The sequence below is a fragment of the Budorcas taxicolor genome, chromosome 6 (genome assembly GCF_023091745.1).
Source record: "Budorcas taxicolor isolate Tak-1 chromosome 6, Takin1.1, whole genome shotgun sequence".
Lineage (NCBI taxonomy): Eukaryota > Metazoa > Chordata > Mammalia > Artiodactyla > Bovidae > Budorcas > Budorcas taxicolor.
The window spans coordinates 6,613,438-6,639,897 of record NC_068915.1 but is presented as its reverse complement, the minus strand read 5'-3'; the positions used below and the strand labels follow the sequence as shown (position 1 = coordinate 6,639,897).

The 26,460-nt window shown below is 35.6% G+C and overlaps 1 protein-coding gene across 2 annotated transcripts in view; it reads left to right on the top strand.

Annotated features, from left to right (window-relative positions):
* The first annotated feature begins 3,842 nt into the window (after nucleotides 1–3,842).
* The window catches only part of MYOZ2 (myozenin 2), a 37,326-nt gene continuing 14,708 nt past the window's right edge, over nucleotides 3,843–26,460 (top strand). The window contains exons 1-4 of one of the 2 annotated variants that reach the window (XM_052641852.1): nucleotides 3,843–4,000; nucleotides 4,521–4,611; nucleotides 20,125–20,294; nucleotides 25,371–25,500. In XM_052641852.1, the coding sequence (XP_052497812.1) occupies nucleotides 4,536–4,611; nucleotides 20,125–20,294; nucleotides 25,371–25,500 (376 nt within the window). In that variant the 5' untranslated portion in view covers nucleotides 3,843–4,000; nucleotides 4,521–4,535. Of the gene's footprint in view, nucleotides 4,001–4,520; nucleotides 4,612–16,928; nucleotides 17,009–20,124; nucleotides 20,295–25,370; nucleotides 25,501–26,460 lie in introns of those variants that run through there. The other variant, XM_052641853.1, reaches the window with a different exon arrangement.

The window sequence follows — 26,460 nt, the reverse complement described above, 5'->3', positions numbered from 1 at the left end:
GGGAAAACCACTAGACTATTCAGGTATGACCTAAATCAAATTCCTTATGATTATACAGTGGAAATGAGAAATAGATTTAAGGGCCTAGATCTGATAGAGTGCCTGATGAACTATGGACGGAGGTTCGTGACATTGTACAGGAGACAGGGACCAAGACCATCCCTATAGAAAAGAAAGGCAAAAAAGCAAAGGGGCTGTCTGGGGAGGCCTTACAAATAGCTGTGAAAAGAAGAGAAGCGAAAAGCAAACGAGAAAAGGAAAGATATAAGCATCTGAATGCAAAGTTCCAAAGAATAGCAAGAAGAGATAAGAAAGCCTTCCTCAGCGATCAATGCAGAAATAGAGGAAAACAACAGAATAGGATAGACTAGAGATCTCTTCAAGAAAATTAGAGATACCAAGGGAACATTTCATGCAAAGATGGGCTCAATAAAGGACAGAAAGCTTCTAACAGAAGCAGAAGATATTAAGAAGAGGTGGCAAGAATACACAGAAGAACTGTACAAAAAAGATCTTCGTGACCCAGATAATCACGATGGTGTGATCACTCACCTAGAGCCAGACATCCTGGAATGTGAAGTCAAGTGGGCCTTAGAAAGCATCACGACGAACAAAGCTAGTGGAGGTGATGGAATTCCAGTTGAGCTGTTTCAAATCCTGGAAGATGATGCTGTGAAAGGGCTGCACTCAATATGCCAACAAATTTGGAAAACTCAGCAGTGGCCACAGGACTGGAAAAGGTCAGTTTTCATTCCAATCCCAAAGAAAGGCAGTGCCAAAGAATGCTCAAACTACCACACAATTGCACTCATCTCACATGCTAGTAAAGTAATGCTCAAAATTCTCCAAGCCAGGCTTCAGCAATACGTGAACCGTGAACTTTCAGATGTTCAAGCTGGTTTTAGGAAAGGCAGAGGAACCAGAGATCAAATTGCCAACATCTGCTGGATCATCAAAAAAGCAAGAGAGTTCCAGAAAATACATCTATTTCTGCTTTATTGACTATGCCAAAGCCTTTGACTGTGTGGATCACAGGAAACTTGGAAAATTCTGAAAGAGATGGGACTACCAGACCACCTGACCTGCCTCTTGAGAAGCAGGTCAGGAAGCAACAGTTAGAACTGGACATGGAACAACAGACTGGTTCCAAATAGGAAAAGGAGTACGTCAAGGCTGTATATTGTCACCCTGCTTAGTTAACTTCTATGCAGAGTACATCATGAGAAACGCTGGACTGGAAGAAGCACAAGCTGGAATCAAGATTGCCGGGAGAAATATCAATAACCTCAGATATGCAGATGACACCACCCTTATGGCAGAAAGTGAAGAGGAACTAAAAAGCCTCTTGATGAAATTGAAAGAGGAGAGTGAAAAAGTTGGCTTAAAGCTCAACATTCAGAAAACGAGGATCATGACATCCGGTCCCATCACTTCATGGGAAATAGATGGGGAAACAGTGGAAACAGTGTCAGACTTTATTTTTTTGGGCTCCAAAATCACTGCAGATGGTGATTGCAACCATGAAATTAAAAGACGCTTACTCCTTGGAAGAAAAGTTATGACCAACCTAGATAGCATATTCAAAAGCAGAGACATTACTTTGTCAACAAAGGTCCGTCTAGTCAAGGCTACGGTTTTTCCAGTGGTCATGTATGGATGTGAAAGTTGGACTGTGAAGAAAGCTGAGCGCCAAAGAATTGATGTTTTCACACTGTGGTGTTGTTGGAGAAGACTCTTGAGAGTCCCTTGGACTGCAAGGAATCCCACCAGTCCATTCTAAAGACCAGTCCTAGGTGTTCTTTGGAAAAACTGATGCTAAAGCTGAAACTCCTATAGTTTGGCCACCTCATGTGAACAGTTGACTCACTGGAAAAGACTGATGCTGGGAGGGATTGGGGGCAGGAGAAGAAGGTGATGATAGAGGACGAGATGGCTGGATGGCATTACCGATTCGATGGACATGAGTTTGAGTGAACTCTGGGAGTTGGTGATGGACAGTGAGGCCTGGTGTGCTGCAGTCCATGGGGTCACAAAGAGTTGGACACGACTGAGCAACTGAACTGAAACCTACCATTTACTACCTTGAACTGTCGAGCCTATGATCAGCCACCTACTTCAGCTGCATACAAAACAAACCTCTCCCTTTAGTAGCCACCATCATCTTATAATCAAGTGACTGTTTGTTTATTACAATTCTACTTCCCCAAGTGTTTGACATAACAGGAAAAGAATTCCAAACTCATGCCAAACCTTAAATGCATTCTACAATTAATCTCCAAACCACTCATTTATTCACTCATTAAATGAATATTGAATGTCCACCAATATATTAGACAGAATTCTTGCTGCTGAAGATTTAAAACCTAAGTCCTTAGGAAGTTCATATTTTAATAGGAAAAAGAGATACGAGAGACAGATTGATAAAAGGATGATAGGTAGATGGATTGATAGAGATAAAATAATGCGGATATGCCCTTGTGGCAAAAACTGAGAGGTGTCACCCAATAATCATTATCGTCTTTGTCAGTAAGTTAAACTCTGAATTTAACTGGGTCCATGGCCACCCAGCATAAAATTTACATTTCCCAACCTCTCTTGAGCTGTGTATAGTTATGTGACTAAGTCCTGCCAACGGGATGTAAACAAAAGAGATCTGAGCCATATCAGGCTATGTTTGAAAGACATCATTCCTTTTTAATTTTTCCCATTGGCTGAAATAAGAGCATGCTGACTAGAGCTGAAGCAGTAATTTAGGCCCAAGGGTTTTCATTTTGGGGACAAGGGAGCAAGAAGTTAGAGGTGACTGAGCCCCTGATAAATATGTCAATCACATCAACTCTAGATTATTTATCTCTGGGAAAAGTTCATGTGTGAGAAAAACAAACATTTCCATCTTTTTGAAATTTCTGTTTTTAGGGTTCTCTGTCACATGCATTAGAATTTTAATCTAAACTAATACAAAAATATTTTAAAGATAAAGCAGAGTAAGGGACAAGAGTGTGGCTCTGAGTAGTATTTTAGACTGAGGGTGATTAAAGGGTGACTGAGGAAGGACTTTGAGGAATCAATAGTTGGGAGGAGTTCTGAATGCGTGAGTAAGCCAAGTGATAGCAGGAGAGAGTATTCCAGGAAGTGGGACATAGCAAAAGAAAAAGGATACAGGAGGAACATGCTTCTGTGTTCAAAGATCAGCAAGGTAGCCAAGATGGCCTACATTCTCAACTTCTTATCCTGATTCTTAAACAGGAATACTTGACTCCAGACCTTGAAGAGATCAGGCAATTTTGCAGGCACTGTTCTCTACAGGGTCTCTTCAGGAAGACTCATGACTCAGCTACGAGTCTAAACTTTTACTCAGATTCAAGGTTTAACTTTTAATGCCATTACAAAAAGCTTCTCCACTTCACCCAAGTATCACCCATTTTTCTGAAGTTAGCATAGGTTCTCACTCTTGCTTAAGGGATGGCATTATTTAAGGGATAGCTCTGCCCTATATTGCTTTCTTTCTTCTTGAAACTCCTCAGACACTATTGTCAGTGCTTCCACTTTAATTTGTTACTAATCCATCATTCTGTTCTAATTCAAGTACGTATCTTTTGCCACCTCGATTAGGATGAAATGTAAGACTTATATCTTCAAAATTAAAAAAAATCTCTTTGGGCTACTAGCTCTTCAAACAGAAGGTGGTCCATAGAAACCTTCTGTATGTTCATTCAACCATCTCACAAGATAGAAACACAATGGAGAGAACCTAATCTTTCTTGGTTCCTCCCTTTCGCCAGGAAGATATGAGTAGCTGAAGTATTTGGTGCTATATATAGTCAGTTGATGTCAGCTGGATGCCAGTCTCTTCAGAAAGGCTCACTCTCCAGTTTGAGTCAGAACTAGGGACCATGCCGTCCCAGGCTCAAGGATAAAAACCATCAGGCCCAAGTGCCATCCATAGTCCATCTCCAGTCTTTCCTCCACAAATTGGGATTCCTCCTTCCTGAAAAGCAAGGTGAGTATATCGTTTCCTAAAATGTTGTATTAGTCAATTGTCCAAGGAAGTTCAGAGCTGTGACTCATTAGTGGGCTTTCTTTGCTTTAAAGGACAGCAGTTGATGCCAATATTAAAATGCTACCACCAAAGAGTTCTTATTTAATCTGGTGTCTTGTCTTCATTCTTACAGTTTGCTGGAACTGAAGGCCAGTAAGGAAGCAATGACAGGTTAAAATAAACTGTGAAAGTGAGAAAGGAAGGGGAAAGGAAGCCAGCTCTTTCATTGCTTCTCATTGCCCAATAATAATTGTACTAGTATATAGATAAGATGGCTTGAAACTGAGAATCAGCCTCTGTTCACTGTGACATTGCCTGTCAATGAATAGCATACTCTGTCACCAAACAAGGAATGGTAATAAAGCCTTTCAAAGGAAAGCAATAATAAAGAACAAAGATGCTCTCCTTCAAAAGGATGATTATAAAATATTGCAAATGAGTTCTTCACATTGCCTCAATAATGTTTCTTTATTTTTAACAGGGAACAAAAAAAATCATGCTATCACATAATACCATGGTGAAGCAGAGGAAAGAGCAAGCATCAGCCATCATGAAGGAAATCCATGGAAATGGTATCAGTGACAATCCTTCATAGCATTAACACAGCTCAGCACTAATGTAGACCCTTCCTGATGTTATTTAATATTCTATAGTTTACTTTCTTTAAATTCTTGCTATTCTGTCATAACAAACCTGGAGCTCCAGGGGGTGTGGAAAAGCCTATGGTAACTAATCCTTTTGTAGTCATCCTTTCTCATTTGAAAGCTATTTTCAGATGAACAACTGTTCTAAAGGAATGAAGCAATCTGACAGCTGATGTACATTCTGCTTGGCTTGCCTTTCACACTTCACATTATAAGTTAATATCACCACTCTCAGATCATTTATTTTTTTCTTTTTCTGTTTTTTTTTCGGACAGGTCTCATGAAATCTTGTGTTCGTTGTCCATCCCACAAGATCTATATTGATTTCTTTTACCATAAATTATATAAATTATTCAAAATCCGTTCTACTATCCCTTTAGGAAAAAAAATGTTGTTAAATTAGAATTCATATTAATTGTGAACTTCTTTAACACTGAAATAGTCTTCATATTTAGTAACTGATTTACCAAGACATTTTGTGTGGAAATCTACTATTTATAATTTCTAGGAAAATACAGATTTCCTATAGTCTCAAAACATACAACTCAAAACAATTTTAATGTAAGATGTAAGGTGATACGTCATTCTTTTCTCTAAGTTCTAGTAAAAATTCTAGACTCTAGTACTTTATATATTGCATTTTGATTGTTGTAATGGAAATTCAACTTTGACTAAAAGAATAAAAGAAACTGAGCAAAGGATAGTGTCAATTTTAAAAGCAAATAAGTAGAATATCTAGATTCCTTTAAGGGCTGATTTGAGCCATTCCAGAATGTATCTGTGGAGTTTTCAGGGCATCTCCTTACTTCCCTTCTATTGACAAGGAATATGATCTTTTACCTGAACAATACTGAAACCTAAAGAAATGAGATCTGGTGAAGGCAGCTGAGAGCAGGCATAAGGGTAGCATTTTTTTCTTTCTCTCTTTTAAATTTGTATTGGAGTATAGCTGATTTACAATGCCGTGTTAGTTTCAGGTGTACAAAGTGTAGCATTTTCACACTTCACCTTCCATAATGTGAGCTGAATAGAACCAATCAGAGATTGTGTTAGATGCTTCCCCCATAATGTAGTCATAGTTAAGGATTCTGCTATTAAGTTTGTTTTCATTTTCTGTAATATAAAATCATCCAATATAAAATAGCGGATTCAACTTAGTTCTGTGTTTTACTATCATTTTGAGTTAGCTTGGAATAAAGTGAAGATAATTCTGAATCAGACCCCAGAACTAAATTTGTACCAAGGTAAGTTTCCAAAATTCATGCTTCTTTTCATTTTTTTATGCTTCTTTGTATCTCCTGCTTCATGTTGTTTACTTGAAATTGTTTTAACAGCTTCCCTGATCAGGAAGGCAAAAATCAGATAATCATTTGAGTTTGTAACTAAACTTACTTACTTTCAAACTAGGCTTGGGATAATTTATCATTTTCTAATTATGTCATAATCATAAATCAGTCCATCATTTTAATTTATTTCCAGTTTAAATCATATTTTGAATTCTACTCTATTACTGATATAGACCTACAAAGAGTATCTTTTTCTTTTTTTGTAACATAACTTTTAGAATGAAATATAAAGAAAAAATACAATTATATCTCAAGGGATAAAAAAACATTCTCAAAACTACTATCTCATCACCAACAGGTCTTGGCCACGTAAAGTCTGCTAAAGCCTCCCTCCCAAATCACGGGTAGATTTCCAGTCCCTTAAGTAGAGTCACATGCTCTGCCTTAGTTTGGAGGTCAAGTACTACAGATAACACACGGATAATCACAGACTCTTTCTTAACTCATCTCAACTAAAATAGCTGTAGTACTTTAGGAAGTAATTTAAATAATCTCCCTCTTTTATTTCCTCTGACATATTACATGGAACTTTACTATTTGTATATGTCATATTGTTTAGAGATGTGGAATTAGATGGGCATCATTTTTCCTAAGGAGGCAGAAATGAGACATGGACTGCACAGAAAACATTTTTCGGAACAATCCTCCAAATTTTCAAACACTTCACACCAGTAAAAACCTGGATAATGTATGATGAAGCGTACCACAGTCTTGATCTTAATTCTAAGACTAAATAAGTAAAATTTGGACTGAATTGTCCTTTATAAACATGATCAGAGAAGCTCTTCTCCCAGTCTACATTCTTCTTCCATCCCTTCTTCCCCTTGTGCATCAAGATTTTTTTTTTTTGCAGTATTATAATTCATTTATTTTTTATATTACTTTTCAGAAACATAGAGCCAGGAGGAGAATGAAATGTGACAATGAGATGGCTAAATGGGTTGCTTTCTAAACCTGAACTAGAAGTTCATTCCAGTTCTTGTTGTGGGGAGAGAGACTATAGTTAGTGAGCCTTGAGATCCGCCAATAGAAAAATATGAGAATCAAAAGAAGAGTTTTTCATCACAGCACTCACTTAATCTTAAGGAGAAATAACCTCAAAGAATCACAGGAAAGTCCTATCCATACAGACTAGAATACACTGAACTGGATTGCCTGAGTAAAAATGAAGATGACCCCACCTCTAACAAACCCCAAAATGTTCACTCATTATGGAGCCATCATGATTTGGTGTCAAATTATGTACCAGAAGCAAAAATACTACACTCTCAAAAGTAATTAATAGAAAGTATCCCGTAATACTAAGGCAGACCGTCCTCATCATCACATCCAGATGATCATCATCATGGTCATCACCATCAGTATCAGAAGTGTTAGAGTTGATGGTAGTAACTGTTTGGTGCTACAGCTGTGATACAAAACCTATAAGTATTAAACAGAAATATCAGAGCCATGCTGTTACCATCTAACAAGTGCTATTCTAAAAGACAAAAACAGAAATATTTTGCCATTATTGGTGCATGAATTAGTTATGGAGACAAGAAAAGACTGCTTATAATGGTGCGTAATGCCCACCAATCCTGTGCTATTTCTCCTGAAGCTGTACCCATTCTCCAGTGGTGATCGTGTTTATCTCTCAGGAACTCATTTGAGACCCAGGAAGGGTAGGGGGTGGGATAAATGAATAGTAAGCAATAAGTTGAAAGAGAAAGAGAAGGGAGAATGAGAATGGAAGAAGGAGAGGCACATTAGAACAACTGGCTTCTGTCAGAAATGGCGGGGAAAAGGAATTAAAATTATGCAAGAACTGGGAGTATGCTGGCCCCTGATTTTAAGCACAAATACACGTAAGAAGTAGAGCTTTCAGAAATAGAAAGACTACTGTTTCAGTGACCCTACAGTTTTCTCAGCTGGTTTTGTGAGGGCTTTTTTAGTATGTTTTTTGTTTGTTTGTTTTCCCTCATGACTGGTGAACAGCTGGTGAACAGTAACAGTACACAGAAGACTGAGCAGATATTTTTTGTGATTTCAGGAAAAGAGGTTAGTCTGTGGTCTGAAAATAGGAAGCCAGGTTCTAAATGGAGTGCTGTTGTTGATATGGTACCAGGACCCCTGGGTTCCAGACCAGACATCTAATTCCTCACCTGAGACTGAAGGGGTTGGGTTTGTTGAGACATCTACTTTTAAAATGTCATGACTCTAATGTATTGAGCTATGTGTGTTTGAGTTTCCCCACCAATAGCAAAGGCAACGATAATACTGACACAAATTGCAGGGACACATAATCATGATGTCTTAACTTTCAGATGAAAGACTAAGGTGAGGAACCCTTTTACTTTTCCTATACAGGCATATCTCAAACTATAATTGATCAAGTTACTGGTATAAAAATGAGGACACAAGGAAGGCCTTAAATACCACAGATCAAATATAAAAAGTCTGGGGGAGAAAAAGAACTTACCCTAACGCTTCAATGTACAAGTCTGAGAGTTTTCTCTGGTTTAAAATTTCACATTAGCATTCTCATGAGAAAAATCATGCATTATTTTGAAAATCAGTGTGCAGTAATATGTTTTAAAATCGTGGATATTTCTAAATCTGCCATAGATTTCTAAGCCTCTAATAAGGCCTTCCAGAAAAGTAGCAGCAGAGAACCAGGCTAAATTCCAGTTCACACCAAAGTTGAAATGGTGATGTTTAATTCTAGCCATAACTTCTGCATTCTAATTTCTTTATTGTCTTTTTCACTCTAACGTGCATCCTAATGACAGTTCTGGTGGCATTACTGGTTAGTGTGATTCAATGTGCATACTTCAATACAACGGTAATCTCATTTTTTAAATGTTTATAGATTTACACAGTTTATAAGTGGCAATACTTTTAACAGTAAAGTTTTGAAAACTTTATAGTTTAGAACTCAAATCAAGGCAAAGAGATACAAAGTAGGAAAATATGCAATTCCAGATGAGTTTCAAAACCAACTTTTTTCATGTAGAGAAAACTATTAGAAATTAGTAGTGAACTTTTAACCAAATGTAGACTTTTAAAGCACTATTCAAAATCAAAATCAGTCTGGACTATTAACTTTTTTATATAGCATGTATATATGCATATTTCAGTATGCAATGATGTATATTTATGGATTATTATTCAGTGCACATAGGTTAACTGTAAGCAGGCCGAAGAGTCCTGTATAAATACAGAGATCTCTTGGATTTAAGCAGGCTTTTAACTAAATTGATAGGACCACTCTCAAGTAAATCAGATTCAATTATCTCCCCGTCTGTGACTTTGCCCATTCTACCAGAATTGCAGCTGCTAGTAAATTTCACAGGGAAACAGTTTTAAAAGATTTTTGTCTTACTACAATTATTTGAATATCTTTATAAACTGTGAATTGGACTCACTGATCTAACTAAATATATAACACTGGCAGGATAAAATTTTCAAAATACAAACAGAACTATCTGTGCATCCATAAATCCTTGCTGACTGTTTCAGAATGTTAACCTATGAAATAAATGTGAAAAAAAGAATGTTTCCTTTTGTAAGAATTTAGATCCAGGGTCTGCTCATAAGACTACATATTGAAGAAAGATTTGAAAAAGAAATAGATCACATTTTCAAAGACCACTGACACCTCTCCCACCAAAATGCATTTTTTCAATTGGTTTCCAGTACTCATAGTAACGTGGCTGAAGTGGAAGGAAAGCACACTCAAAAATCAAAATTTTGAACTTTTTAATGTAAGATTTAAAATCTTAATCTAACTAGAAAAAATGCATCTGATAAAGAATATTAGTTACAATTATTTAATATCTCTAGTAGATTGGAAAATGTGGAGTTTTTTGTGGAAATTAATTTTTTTATGGTAAAGACCCTAAAGGTATATTTTAATATTTTTTATAATTGGATATTTAATCCAAAATAACCACTGATCTCCCTAAAATAGCAGCAAGCTATAATGGATTAAGTCCTATAAGATCTTTAAAGAATAAATGGAAAATTCTGGATTACTATGAATGACATCAACAGGAAAGTATGTCTAGCAATATTATTTTCAATAGATGATCTAATGCCACAAAGACAACCTTCTAATCCATCAGGGCAAGGATATGAACCCTGAATAAGTTATATCATTTATCAGGCATCCAGATAAAACACACTGTTAAGACCCTGCACAGAGGTTTGCAATAAAGAGCAGGGAACAGCTGAACTTGGATTCTGTCTGCTCAGTTGAGAGAATTCTTCACTCTGAAAATTTAAATAAATGAGTGTTCATATGTTAGATTTCCCAACTCATAGATGGTCTGGAACTCGAGCTCCAGTGACATCATAAACTCAACTACTGGAAAGGAAGGGAAAAAAAAAACCTTGGAAAATTTGGTTATGTCTTTTATTATTTGTTTATGCAAAACATGTTGACTTTAAATGTTCCTATGTCTATTAGTATGTTAGTGAATATTTAACTGGTTTTTTAGGTAAGGAATGCCTGTTTGTAGAGTTTGCAAAATTCTCTTGCTATAAACAAGTTTGAGCTACCATCAAGGAGAAACTGAATGCAGAGTTGGGAAGAGGTGTGTAGTAATACAATACTAAAGTATTTCCACCATACAGATATAATAGATATAAGAAAACATCAAGAGCACTGATAATAGCAAAAAAAAGTAATTATAAAGTGATATTTCTGAGTATCTATTGCTTTCTTTTTAATACAATTTATCTAATCATTAAGTTTATATAATTTAATTGTAATAGTGGCTATGTTCATTGACTTTAACTACTAGCTCACAGAATTTCTGAAAATTTATTGACTCTTTGTGAGCCAGGACAAGCCTGCTTCAGATACCAGCAGACTTCTCATGAAGTTATCTCATCCCAGAGATCCACAGTACCTTTAGATGGTCATTCAAAGCCAATGAATTCCTTGTCTGTTACTTCTGGAGTAAGAGAGATAATTTAGGCTTAACAAAAGTAAGTATGAAGAATAAGAAAAGAGAGTTGAGAGTTGGTCAATTACGTGTGCCTTCTCCTCTTTCCTTTTTGTCTCTTATTTCTCTATTGTGATACAAATTTACTGTAATAATGGATTGCACCAGCTGATTATTGAGGGTAGGTAAGTTCCTCATGGCTCTTGCTATACATCTATTCCTTGCAGCAGCTTGAGTGATAATTATTGTGTTTTGCTAAAAAGGAGTGAATGTTTTTTATGAGTCCAAACAAGTCTGGCCAGAGGTATAGTTTATACCTCTGCTCTTTTTTCCCTTTCTTCTTCGAGACTCCCACTTACGGGTTTCTTGGCTATCCTTCTTTACTCTTTCTTGTGACTCCAATCTTAATAAACTTTTTGGACCTATATCAGTGAGATGAAGATCTGAAGAGAATGACCATATCAGTTAGCATGCTTTTTAAGTTGAAAATAGCAGAAAATCAGAAACCAACTAGATTGAAAAATAAAGGGAATTTACTGCCTAATATAACTGAAAAGTTCAGAGGTGATTCAATAAATCTTCATCTGGCACCTCAAGTACGTTATTAAGGACCAGTTTCTTTCTCTGCCTCTGCTCTGATTTCCTTGGGGTAAGCTTCACCTCATGTCTGACTCTATCATTTTATCAAGTACATATCAACAGTTTACGGGACAATATGCATCCATGCTTATATGTAGCAGGAAAAGAAAGTATCTTTGGCACAGTGTACACAAAGAAAAGTCCTGGTATTTTCTCTCACTGGCCTAAGTCATTACACACCTGTTCCTGTATCAATCACAAAGGTAATAATTCCTGTCAAATATACCTCAGAGGACTATTGTAAATCTAAGGGGCTAGCGGGATAGGATTCACTTAGATCATGTGGTTATTTCAGAAACATTGGTGTAATCAGCGGTCATTAGGAAGAGGAAAATGAGAGAAAAGTTTTCTCAAATCCTTGTCTTGGAGTCCCCAAATTAAACTTATGCCATAGCTTAAAATTTAGAACTTTTAGAAAATAATAATACACTATTTCCTTTTTCTAGACTCTTTATTTTCATTTAACTGTTTATAATGACTCAAACTGGTAAAGAGGAGAAAGAGAGAAGCTGCATCCTTGTTTCGGTTTCCTTATGGAAAACCTTTATAGCATTAATTGTAAGGAGAAAGATTCCATAACAGTTAAGTCCCCTACCTATGAACTGTCAGGTTGGAAGCTTTCAAAGATGCCTGCATGCCAGCTCTTGTACTGTACTACTGTACGTTTCAAGATACTGTAAGATTACAAATGGTTTTTATGTATTATTTGTGTGAAATTATTACAGTATGGTGCTATATGGCTGATTGTGTTAGTTGGGTACCTAGGGTAACTTCATTGGACTTTACGGATGCACTCTTTGAATGGAACTCTTTCACATATAGGGGGCATACTGTACTATAAAGACTGTCATCTTTGCATTTTCTAGTGGTTACCTGGTATGGGGCATTTTTTAGTTCTTTCCCAGTTGAAAGGTTTTTCAGGAAAAATCTAAATTTCTTTAAAAACATTACTTGTAATATATAATTGTTAAACAGAATGTGTATTCCTATGGATTTCTATTTTCTGTAATTCTTTTTATCTTCTCTGTCTTGCATTGCTAATTGAATTCTCTCAAGAAGCATTTAAAGGAGATTTCCCCTCCACCCCCTAGTATTGTGACGTGAAGTCAAAGTAGCTCAGTCATGTCCTAACTCTTTGACCCCATGGACTATAGCCCATGGAATTCACTAGGCCAGAATACTGGAGTGGGTAGCCTTTCTCTTCTCCAGGAGTTCTTCCCAACCCAGGATTGAACCCAGGTCTCCCACAATGCAGGCGGATTCTTTACCAGCTGAGCCACAGGGAAAGCCCAAGAATACTGCAGTGGGTAGCCTATCCCTTCTCCAGGGGATCTTCTGGACCTAGGAATTGAACTGGGGCCTCCTGCATTGCAGGTGGAGAATCAACTGAGCTATCAGGGAAGCCCTAATATTGTACCAAATTACTATAAGCAATATTGTGGCTTTTTTATCATTAGTGACCTAAAGGGAACTTATTTTGATTCCGGAATAAAAAAGCTGAAATAGTTCACTCCTGTCACACTTTCTACAATATTGAGGGATATAGACATACCAAAAAATAACCCAGTTCCTCCTTCCATGTGGCAAGCACACAGTAACAGAAACTCCAAACACTTGCAAATAAAAAGAAGTGAGTATTCCCTGTAGAACTCAAGAGAGCTAGCAAACAAGCCCCAGGAAACTATAAAATAGTCTCACTCACTCTGCTGTTGGCCTTCATTCCTCTTCCATAAGCTACTTCTGTCATCCCAGGGACTGTAAAGCACAGAATTTTTTTTTTTTTCCCATCTTAACAGACAATGCCATTCTGCATTCATTAGGAAGTGCTATGAAAAAATTTTAAATTGAACATGTTAATTAGAATAGACTTAATTTTTTGGAGCAGTTTACAGAAAAATTGAACACAAAGTTAAGTAGTGTTTCTATATACCCTTCTTCTTCTAATATATAGTCTCTCCTATTACTGACATCATAGTGTATTATACTTGCTGTGACTGATAAATCAATATTGATATAGTATTATTAATTGAAGTCCATAGTTTATGTCAGGGTTCACACTGGCTTATAGTGTTCAGTGGGTTTCAAGCGAATGCACAGTCATGTACCTGCCATTATAATATCATGCAGAACAGTCTCCCTGCCCTAAAAGTCCTCTGTGCTCAACATCTTCATGTGCACTCCCTCCCCATAGGCGCTTGACAACCACTGATTCTTTTCCTTTCTTACAAAGTTGTGTCTTTTTCAGAAGTTGGAGTCACACAGTAACCCATTACATACTGGCTTCTTTCACTTAGCAATATACATTTAAGGATCCTTCATGTCTTTTCATGGTTGATAGCTCTTAATTAAACTTTTGATTTTGAGATAAAAGTTTACATGCAGCTGTAAGAATGAATAGGCTTCCCAAGTGGCTCAGTGGTAAAGAATCCGCCTGCCAATGCAGGAGACAAGAGTTTGATCCCTGAGTCAGGAAGATTCGCTGGAGAAGGGAATGGCTACCCAATCCAGTATTCTTGCCTGGAGAATTCCATGGACAGGAGCCTGACAGGCTATAGTCCGTGGGGTGGCAGAGTTGGACACAACTGAGCTGAGTGACTGAGTACAGATGCGTGTAAGAATACAGAGCAAACCCAGTATGTTTTCCCAGTTTCCCCCAATATCAATATCTTCAAAACCATGGTACAATATCACAACGAGAATATTGACAATATCACAACGAGAATATTGACATTTATGCAGTCAAGAGACTCCTATCAATCAGTAATCTATCTCCTATATATATATATTTTTTTTTTTTTTTCATTTTAAGATGCTGTAAAATGGAATCATACATTATGTAACCTTTGAGGATAGCTTTTCTCACTCAGTGTAGTTCCCTGGAGGTAGATCCAGCTGTATGTTTCAATAGTTTGTTTGCTTTTACTGCTGAGTACCATGCCATGGATGGATCATAGCGTTTTTAACCATTTGTTGTTGTTTAGTAGCTAAGTTGTGTCCAACTTTCTTGAGACCCTATGGATTGTAGCCCACCAGGTTCCTCTGTCCATGGGATTTCCCAGGCAAGAATACTGGAGTGGGTTGTCATTTGCTTTTCCAGGGACTCTTTCCAAACCAGAGATTGCATCCACGTCTCTTGCATTGTAGAATTCTTTACTTGGGAAGCCCCTTTTAACCATTACTCATTAAAGTACACTTGACTCTTTTCTTATATTAAGAATAAAGCTGTGAACATTTGTGTATAGGTTTTTGTGTGAATATAAAACTTTCATTTCACTAGAATAAATGCCCAGTATTGCTGATGAATTCTATTTTCCATTTCACTTAGTTCAATGAATTTTTTATTTCCTTTGAGACTTCTTTGACCCACAGATTTCTTAGAAGTATTTTTTTCTTGTTGTTTCCAAATATTTGGAGATTTTCTTGTAATTGTTCTGTTACTGATTTCTAGTGTGATTCCACTGTGATCAAAGATCATACTGTGTATAATTTTCACTCTTTTGAATTTGTCAAAGCTTATTATATGGTACAGGAAATGGTCTATCTTGGTGTATACTCTATGTGCACCTGGAAAGAATGTGTAACTTTTGCTGTTCAGTAGAGTATTTTACAAACATTTACATCCTACTGGTTGATAGTGTCATTGACTTCTTTTATATCCTTGCTCATTTTCTCTCTGTTGCCCTATCATTTGTTGAGAAAGGGATATTGAAGTCTCCAACTATAATTGTGGATTTATCTATTTCTCCTTTTAGTTCTATTAATTTTTGCTCCATTTGCAGCTCTGTTTTCTGATGAATACACATTTAGTAGTTTTAGGTCTTCTTAGTGGACTGACACTTTAATCATTATATAACATTCTCTATCTCTGGTTATTTCCTTTGTTCTGAAGTCCACTTTATCTGCTATTAATATAACCACTTCTACTTCCCATTGATTAATATTTGTTTGATATCTTTTTCTATCCTGTTACTTTCAATTTGCCTATATTGCTAAAGGTACTTATTTTTGAAGTGGGTTTCTTCTAGACAATTTATATTTGGGTCATGTTTTTAAATCCAGTCACTAGTCTCTATCCTCTAATTAGTATATTTTTAGCATTTATATTTAATGTAAAATTATTGACATAGTAGACCTTAAGTCTATCATTTTATTTTTTGCTTTCTGTTTTTTACTTCTGTTTTCTTTTTCTTAGTTTTCTATGGGGTTTCTTGCCTATTTTTCAGAATTAAATTTTTATTTACCTCTAGTTTTTCAAGTATATATTTATAGTTTTTAGTAGTTGTTCTATTACATTATATATGTTTAATTTATCAAAGTCTACTGACGTTGTCATTTTATCAGTTTAAGTGCAGAAAACCTACCTACCTTTATGTCTATTTACCTCTTTCTGTTTATAACTGTTACTGTTTATAACTGTTAACTATTTTCTACATACATTTATAATTATATCTGAGAGGTTTATAATTTTTGCTTCTAGAGTCAAACATAATTTAGAAAACTCAAGAGGGAAAGGAAAACTTATTGTATTTATCCACATTTTTGCTTACTGTAATCTTTTCTCATTCTTGATGTTCTAAGTTTCCTTATTTTGTTTGCATTTTGTTTAAAGAACTTCATTTAGTTATTTGCTATGGTCTGAATATTTGTGTCCCCCTAGAATTCATATATTGAAATTCTAGTGCCCCTGATGGTGTTGGGAGATGAGGCCTTTGGGAGGTGATTAGGCCACGAGAGTGGGGTCTTCATGAATGATATTAACATCTTTATAAAAGAAGCCCAAGAGAGCTACCATGTCTCTTCCATTACATGAAAACAAAGTGAGAAGTAGGCAGTCTGCAACTCAGAAGAATGACTTCAACTGAACCAACTATGCTGGTACCCATATCTCACACTTCCAGCCTCCAGATCTATAAGAAATACATTTTTTGCGTTTATAAGTCACCAGTCTTGGATGTTTTGTGATAATAGCATGAATCAATTCTTTTAGGGTAGGTCTCCAGGAAAAATAATCTCCTACTTTTCCTTCATCTGAAGTGAAGTCACTCTCAGTCGTGCCCAATTCTTTGCAACTCCATAGACTGTAGCGTACCAGGCTCCTCTGTCCATGGGATTTTCCAGGCAACAGTACTGGAGTGGATTGCCATTTACTTCTCCAGGGGATCTTCCCAACCCAGGGCTCGAACCCAGGTCTCCCGCATTGTAGACAGATGCTTTACCATCTGAGCCACCAGGGAAGTCCTTCATCTGGAGATGTCTCAAATTCCCCTTTATTTCTAAAGAATATTTTCACTTGGTATCAGATTCTGGGTTGACATTTCTTTTCTTTCAGCATTTTTGTGCCACTTCCTTCTGGTCTTCATGGTTTGTGATGAGAAATCTACTGTCATTCTCATTTTTTTCTCCCTATAGGTAAGTTGTCATTTTTCTCGGGCTGCTTTCAAGATTTTCCCTTTGTCTTTCGTTTTCAGAAGTTTATGATATGTCTTGTTGTAGAGTTCTATAGATTTATCTTTTATAGAATACTTTTTGCTTCCTGAGTCTGTAGGTTTATATCTCTTGCCAAATTTGGGATGTTTTCAGCCATTATTTCTTTGTGTACTTTTCCAACCCCAAATACCTCCTCTCCTTCTGGGACTTCAGTGATACAAATGCTGTATCTTTTGTTCTAGTCACACTGATCCGTAAGGCTTTCTTTACTTTTTTTCCTATTTTTTTCCTCTGTTGTTCGTATTGGGTAATTTCCATTACTCTGTCTCCCAGTTCACTGATTCTTTCCTTTATCCCCTCCATTCTGCTACTGAATCCATCCACTGAACTTTTTATTTGGGCTATTTTTTCAGTTCTGAAGTTTCCATTTGGGTCTTTATAACTTTTATTTCAGTCATGATTTTTTTTCCTTTGCTAAAGTTTTCTAAAATTTTCGATTTGTTTCCAGAAACTTTGTAATTGCTCTTTGAAGCATTTTTATCGTGGCCACTTTAAAATCTTTGTTATATAATTTTAATATCTCAGTCTTCTCATGCTGGCATCTATCTTTTTTCCCATTTAGTTTGAGATCTTCTTGTTTCTTGGTATGACAAATGAGTTTTTTATTTGAGCCTGCACATTTTCATATTATATTCTAAGAATCTTGCTCTTATTTAAGCCTTCAATTTTATCTATACTTGTCTGACATTGCTTCAGCAGGGGAAGGAGAGTGGCACCTCATTCACCACTGCCAGGTAGAAAAAAGAAGTCTCAGTTGGCCCACAGTGAAACTTGAGGAGGGTCACTTAGTTACTATTAGGTGGTGGGAGTTCAGAATCTCCACCTAGTCTCTACTAACTCTGCAGGGGCTGAGGGTTGTTCCTGGCTAACAGGGACAAAGTCCCAGCTTCCTCCTTGGCCTCTCAGATACCACCCTTATATAAGGGTGCACTGGGGCACCTCGTTATAGCTTTGCAAGGGTAAAATCCTGGGCTCTACACTTGAAATTTGTTGGTATGGGTGAGGCTAGTTTTTTTCTGTGGCATTTGGCTAAAGTAGAGTAGCTATTGTCTAAAAGTTTCTTGTCTTTGTAGGTTGCTCCTTTCCCGGTCTTGGCTAGTGAGAACAATCTTGCTGTAGGTTTTTGGCTGCACCTGCTGCATGTTTCTCAGTTAAAAGCATTTTCAGCTCCAAGTCTGGGATATGTGGGGCCAAAAGAAACCCAAAGAATTAGTACCGTGTTGTTCCTTGGTCCGGAGGTCCCTAGCTGCCTTCTTCCCTCCAACTCTTAGTCTTATGTTTATTTTATACTAATGTCCAGGACTTTTAGTTTTAGTTAGTAAATGTACAGGGAAAAGTAGATCTATTCTATCTTCACAGAAACAGAAGTCTTGATATTACAATTTTTATAATTAGCAGAGTGCCTCTTCTAGTAACATCAAGATATATAAGCAAAGTGATTTCTTCAAAGCAAAATGGGGAGAAAGTTTATAAGCAATTTTATTATTTTATCCCTAAAGACCTCAAAAAGCCTAATTATTAGGGTTAATTTGTAACATCAGAAAATGTTGTCCCAATCTTCCAGAATATTTATTTTACGAATGGTCCAATTTTTCTTCTCTGCATTTAACAGCAGTCCACAGTGGCAAAGGAACTCTGTGTGTTAACAAAAAAAAAGCATTTCTGATTAGAGGAGCAAGTAGAGGAGTTTTAGTTCTTTGAGATTTCAGAAAAGTCCTTCAGTACTAGAAACAGAAAATAATAGTTGTTTACTGAACATCTCCTCTATTTAATGCATGGAGGACACAAAGACAAAAACATAAAGAAAATGCAAATCACAGAATAGGTAAAATGGAATCAAGTAATATTGATTCAGTGCTATGAGAATACAGAAAAGGCATAAATAATTATGAATAGAAATGTTAGAGAAGGAATTGACAGAAATGGCGCATAAACTGGATCGAGAAGGATTATTCAATACTTATCACCTACCTACTTTATGTTAGGCTCCTTGATGCAAGATATAGAATTAATAGTATTCTGACAGAGAAATGGGTGGCATGAGTCAAAGCATAAGCATTCTTGTAATGGAGACAGTTCAAACTGATACATAAAAATGCTGGGAGTCAAACAGAGCTTATGAACAGAACTATGAGTGGTACTGTTTGATAAGTCACTAAATAAGAAAAGAATAAATTAATAGTGTCATTAAACTTTACTCACTCTTTTATGTGCCAGGTATGATACTGTTTGATAAGAAACATTTTATTTAATCCTTACATAAAACCTATGCAGTAATATTATTATTATTAGTCCCACTTTAGAGATAAGAAAATTGAGGTTTACAAAAAAATAAGCAACATACCTGTGGTCATACAGTTAGAAAGTAGTAGACCCAGGATTTAACCCAAGGCAGTCTGAGTAAAGAGACTCTATTTTAGTTACTATACTAGCATATTGTTGTTGTTTAGTTAACAAGTTGTATTGGCTCTTTTGTGACCCCATGGACTGTAGCCTGTCAGGCTTCTCTGTCCATGGAATTTTCCAGGCAGAAATACTGGAGTGGGTTGCCATTTCCTTCTCCAGGGGATCTTTCCTACACAGGGATGGAACCAGCGTCTCCTGCACTGGCTGCTGCTGCTCCTGCTGCTGCTAAGTCGCTTCAGTCGTATCCAACTCTGTGGGACCCCATAGACGGCAGCCCACCAGGCTCCGCCGTCCCTGGGATTCTCCAGGCAAGAACACTGGAGTGGGTTGCCATTTCCTTCTCCAATGCATAAAAATGAAAAGTGAAAGTGAAGTCGCTCAGTTGTGTCTGACTCTTCACGACCCCATGGACTGCAACCTACCAGGCTCCACCATCCATGGGATTTTCCAGGCAAGAGTACTGGAGTGGGTTGCCATTGCCTTCTCTGCCTGCATTGGCAGGCAGATTCTTTACTATTGATCCACCAGGGAAGCCTATTTAGCATATAACAGATGGTAAATTATGTAATTTAGCAGAGCATTTAAAAATGCTTACCTTAGGGTTTTTCATGCACATGAATATTGTTTTACAGATGTAGATGTCATGCACCTGGGCAAAAAAGTCAGCGTCCCCAGAGACATCATGTTGGAAGAATTATCCCATCTCAGTAACCGTGGTGCCAGACTATTTAAGATGCGACAAAGAAGATCTGACAAATACACATTTGAAAACTTCCGGTATGAAACTAAAGCACAAATAAACGTAGGTATAACTTGATAATATGGTTATCTAAATAAATGGGCGGCATTTCTAAATGTATATGTATTATTAAATTCCCAAACGAGTATTTTACAAATTTTCTTTTCATTGATTCTGTTACACTTTTTTTCATGATAATGAGTAATTTAGGTGGATAAACGAATATTATGCCTGATATGAGTGTCTCTTTGGTTCACTGCATGTTTGTAGACTTGGCACTGCAGAACTGGTCTGTTCTGCTAAGAGGAGGGAGAGGGAGTGGAGACTGGTGGAACTACAAGTTTCCGTATCTTATCACCACTGGTTAAATGTCTGGGATGGAAACAATTCCAAAGCACACAGTGCTCCATAAAGCAAGTAGAAGCATTTTATTCGCTGAAAACATCCTGGCATTGAAAGATGCCTGGGAACTAGGCACAGCTGATCTCCTTTCAAAGTATCCATTCCACGCTGTATAGAGAAGTCTGGTACTCACTGACAATAAAATCGATGTGGATAAAACTCTTTGGACAACAGTTCCCATCGACCAAAAGTTAAAACAAACAAACTCATTAAATTATATTTTACATATTGCATGAATACCATATTCTTTTAAATTGTCATTCAGAGAAATTTTAGAGGAAGAAGTTCATAACTGAAAAACGATTAGCTTCAGGAAAATATTTTAAAAATAAAATACCAGTAAGAAGAATCAAAAGGGAATACTGCACTATAGGAGATGGTGGAGACTACAACAATATTTTTTTTTTTAAACTAAGGGTTTCTTTCTATAGCTATGAAAAGTTTACTCATGAATTTAAACCTGAAAGCTTTCCAACTACCATCACTAGTAAGCTGTTTTGAATGAACAACTGAATTCTTTATAGCAAACAGACCAGTTTCACTGACCTTTTATCATAATTACTAAAACACACTACAGAACTAACATTTGCACTCACAAACCCTAAAATTTTACTCATTCTTGAAATTTCTATTTCCCTTGTTATGATCTGCTTAACAATAAATAGTTACAGAACATCTTAAACAGTTTTTTTTTTAACATTAATGAGCATCTTTCAACATCCATAATTGAATCTAGTTATAATTATGAATTCAGTTAGACATCAAATTTTACTCAACCATAGTATTTACATTTAATGAAGGAAGATTTTCACTTGAAGTAATGGATAAATGTAATGCTATGGTATCCTGTAATTAAGCTCAGTATCCTCTTATCAGAAAATGTCTGCAGCAAATACAGTATGAACCTAAAATAACCTCTGGCTCATCTGATGGATACAATAGAGAGGTAGCTTTGAAGAATAATATGAAATATAGTGCCTTAATGGAAATTCTTTGAAAAGTCATCTACAAGTCTAGACATCTGAATAAATCCAGTTTTCATAACTAATATTTATATCTCTAAGTATAATGCTTTAATTACAATTCTGAAAGAAGGTATAAGATTTAAAATGTCCATTAGAATACAACATATTCTCTTATCACTAGTATTTCAAATTATTGACAGTAATCTTATATACCTATGGTCAAACATTCTGGTCATAGGTAAAATATATAAGAATATGTCTTAATATTTTTCCAGCATTCCTAGAAGATTGAGAACTAAATAGTCCCAAACATCTGTACTGAAATATTTGAACATATACTGAATATACTGAAACAATTAAATACTAATGAGTAGCATAAAATAATACACAATAATATTATAGGGAATGAAGTCACCTGTCACTGAGTTACACAATATACTCTGAAGTCTGATGAAATTTGATGACACATTTGCTTTTATCAAGGCTTTAGACTGCAACTTTGAGCAAGCATTGATAATATGACAGAAATTTAGAAGATGATATTAGGTTTGGGTCTATTCCCGTTCATTTATTTATACTTACAGCAAAAATGTATTGATTGCCTACTATGTTCTAGAGACTATGCTTGGATTTCAAACATAAATTAACACAGCCCTTGTCTAGTGATGGAGGGACAAAATAACATTGATAAATAGAAAACAATGATTTACTTAGAATCTAGTTCTTGAATCATCTTTATATGATTTATATCAAATTAATGTTATTGACTACATTTTCTGAAATAATATTTTACTGCTTCCCTTGAGCTTTAGATATTGTCAAAATAATTAGTTAACTTACATTTATGCATTTCTTATAATTTCAGGACATCATTAGATGAAAATATAAACCAACTCTTTGGTAATCAATGCCATCTATTTAAATATTAAGTAAAATTTAAAAAAATAAGCACAGCTTATTCTCTTGCTGAGAAACTAGTAAATTCAAGCCACACAAACCTTCTTATGATACAAATAACAACAGAAAATATGCATTTTTAAGATAAAATGAAGATACATTGCTTGCTACACATGCCAATTTCAAAGTCCTAGTTCATGAACTGATAGCTTCTTACACATACACATACAAAAAGGAATGAAGAAAATAAGCATACAAGAGAAAATAAAAGAATGATTCATCATAATTAAAATTCCTTTCTATAAGTTACCACAAAAGGATATTATTCAAAACAATCCACAGACTTCCCTGGTGGCACAGTGGATAAGAATCTGCCTGCCAAGGCAGGAGACATGGGTTCAATCCTTGGTCTGGGAAGATTCCACATCCTGTGCAGCAACCAAGCTTGTGAGCAGCAACTACTAAGCCTGTGTGCTGAACTACTGAAGCCCACATGCCTAGAGCCTGTGCTCTGCAACGAGAGAAGCCACTGCAGTGAGAAGCCCACACAGGGCAACAAACAGTAGCCGCCCCCCTCCCCAGACCTGGCCCACCACTTGGCACCACTAGAGAAAGCCCACGCAAAAGCAATGAAGAGCAGTCAATAAAAAAGAATCTGCCTTCCAATGCAGGAGACTCAATCTCTGGTCAAGGAACTAATAAAAAAAAAATCCACAGTTTACAGTTGAAACTACATATGTTTGCAGTAACTAAGCACTTTTAAAATTCCTTGGAGGCACTTCCCTGGTGGCCCAGGGGTTAAAACTTCACCTTCCAATGCAAGGGGCATGGGTTAGATCTCTGGTCGGTGAGCTAAGATCCCACATGCTTCACGACCAAGAAACCAGAACATAAACAACAGAAGCAAATTGTAACAAATTCAATAAAGACTTAAAAAAAATCTTTAGAAATCTTATATATTATTGGAAAAGGGGAAATATACTGTAAAAAGTAATTCTGAAATAAGATGTAACTAAATACAGTGAGGTTCAAAAAATATATATATTTTGTTCAAAAAATAATATTATAAAAATCATTTAAGGCTATCATAACTAAAATAAGTCACTACCCAACTATTATAAGGCTTTGCTTGTATACTTAACAATGGCAAACAGAGGTACTGAGTGTCTCCTGATAATTAATGACTAGCTAGAAAACGTTGATTTTCCTGTAAAGGAGGTTAGTATCACAATTTTTAAATTAATGTAGGTAGAATGATTTAGAAGTTTAGGTGAAACTCATTTCATGGACAGTAACTTAGAAAAAGTAATTTTAATGCATGGTACAATTAAACTTTCTATATGTATCTCAGCTGGCTTTTATTTATAATTAAACTTAGCAAGACTTTTTTTTTTTTCTAAGAAGTGGTGAAGGTTCAGAAGTGAAAAAAGTTATTAACCAAGTCAATTAAATTGAATACTTAAGATAATAACTAAAATCAAAACACTAAAAACTGATGTATTTGAGTACAGCACTATTCATCTTTAGAAATTGTTTCTTTTTGCCTATTGAATAAAATGCAAACTCTTATGGCCAGTAATCAAGACCCATACTCACCTAATTAATGTTACCTTGCATGCCTTCTTTCATGTCCCCACGTCAGCTTACAACTATCAACACTGCCCTGCTCATTTCCACAGCAACTTTACCAGGGTGCTGCCTAGAATAAGGTGAATGTAAAAGAGAGAATGTAAGGAGAATGTAAGGAGAATGTAAGGAGAGTGGCTGTGGGTGGGTGAAGGCTGAAAATGGGATAAACTTTATTCTTTTCATAATTTTGTCAGGTGAGGCCTTAATTTATGACCTTTAGTTATTGTAAGCATTTGGATTTTAGTATGAAATATTCACATTTCTATAAAGTTAAATAATTATTAAATTGCAAAAGTATACTTTATCATTTTATAAATAAATACAGAAATAAAAAAATATTTTAAAATATGTTTGGCTTATTTCACACAGGAAAAACTCAAAATTGATGTTTATTTGCTACGGCCTTCAGTAAATTTTTCTTTATAAAGTTAAAAGATGATTTGACCTTATGCACTTAAATAGATCAGCTTCTTTTAAAACATGTATCTCTCATGTATAATTAAAACAATATTTTATTATAGAGGTAATAAAGAGCTATACATCTGAGGATATAACCTATTACAATGTCTGTTCTTCTCTGTTAAAAATCAATTGACTGTTTTTACAGTGCTATATTGCCATAAAATAAATCCTAAATTATAACAGTAAAGCAAATTCACCTAAAACTTTAGACAAATGCTCTTTTAAATATTTTATTTTTTAGAAACCCCAATTCTTCCTTCTACAAGTTTATACAGCTTAAAATGAAAATATTTTTTGTTATACATGACTGATGTCCATATTTCAGATTTAACTTTAAAACAAGTCATATTAAAGAATATAATTAAATCCCAACTATAAGCAAACTAATAATGTAACAATGACTAAGTTGTGTATTTGGCAAGTATGTTATATGATATTAAATCAGTAAAGACTTAAAAACTAAATAGATTTATCTTATGGATATGTTGTGAATAGTAAATTAGATAATTGATATAAAGCCCTGGACACAGTGCCTGGCACACAGTAAGGCTTAATTGATTATTATTAAGTAGATTGTCATCATAAAACAGTTTAGATTGATATCAGTAAAATTTCTCATTCAATTACTCAACTCGGTACCATATAAATTATTAAGACAGTATGTAACAATGAATTGGCATTATATTTAAATTCCAAGTATACAAATGGCGTCTTGCACATATGATATGTCCTATTAGTGTACATTTTTGAGTTTTCAGTTGAGTTTACTTTTGATCAAATACAGCACAATATTGCCATGCAGAATGAGAAACTGGATGGAATCAACTTGGAAAGTGGTTCACAGCAAGCACCATTTACTCCTCCTAACACCCCGGATCCACGAAGTCCCCCAAATCCAGAAAACATTGCACCAGGTAATTAATCCCCTTACAAACAGAATAATAAAACTGCTATGCACATAAATATGACTCAAGTCACTTGGAGTCTTTAGTAAATGGGGTCTGAATGATACAGCTTTTCACATTATATACCTACTTTGTAGATAAGTTCAGGACAAATGTAAAGATTAGACCTAGAAGAGTTTGGTAACACATTTACAGGAGTCTTATGTTCTTTCAGATGGCCCAAGCTTTTGTTGGCAATTGTTTATTATACTAAAAATTAAGCTTGTTTGTAATTATATTGAAATCCTGTTTGTATAGAACTGTGTAATTTATGAAATACTATTATATGTATTTATCTTCTTTAATTTAGTAATAATTATGACAGTTATTATGATCCTCATTTTACCAACTATAATCCTCATTTAAGAACTTGAGGTTGTGAATAGCTAGAAGCCAACGCTAACTGATCAAGAATTAAATCCAGCTCTGATACCAAACTCACAGATGTCTCATGTGAGTGACCTTGTGGGGATTGCTTTTGTTATTTTCTGCTCTCTCACAGGGCTTTAAATGCAATCCTCTAATATTGTATATTTGTTTATTATCTTAAAAAATAAGTAAAGTGAAAGTGAAAGTTGCTCAGTTGTGTCCGACTCTTTGAGACCCCATGGAATATACACATAGTCCATGGAATTCTCCAGGCCAGAATCCTGGAGTAGGTAGTCTTTTCCTTCTCCAGGGGATCTTGGCAATCCAGGGATCAAACTGGGGTCTCCTATGTTGCAACTGAGCTTTACCAACTGAGCTATGAGGAAGTCCAAAAAATAAGTAAATGTTTATTCAAACCAGTACATGCTATTTGAAATATTGTTAGGTTTTGAAATATTAAATCAGAAAAATTATCTGCTCTACTTAGACAATATCTTTCCAAAATAACTTAAAGCAAATACCTTTAAGTTTTTCCTCAGGAGTAATGTATACAGTAGATTT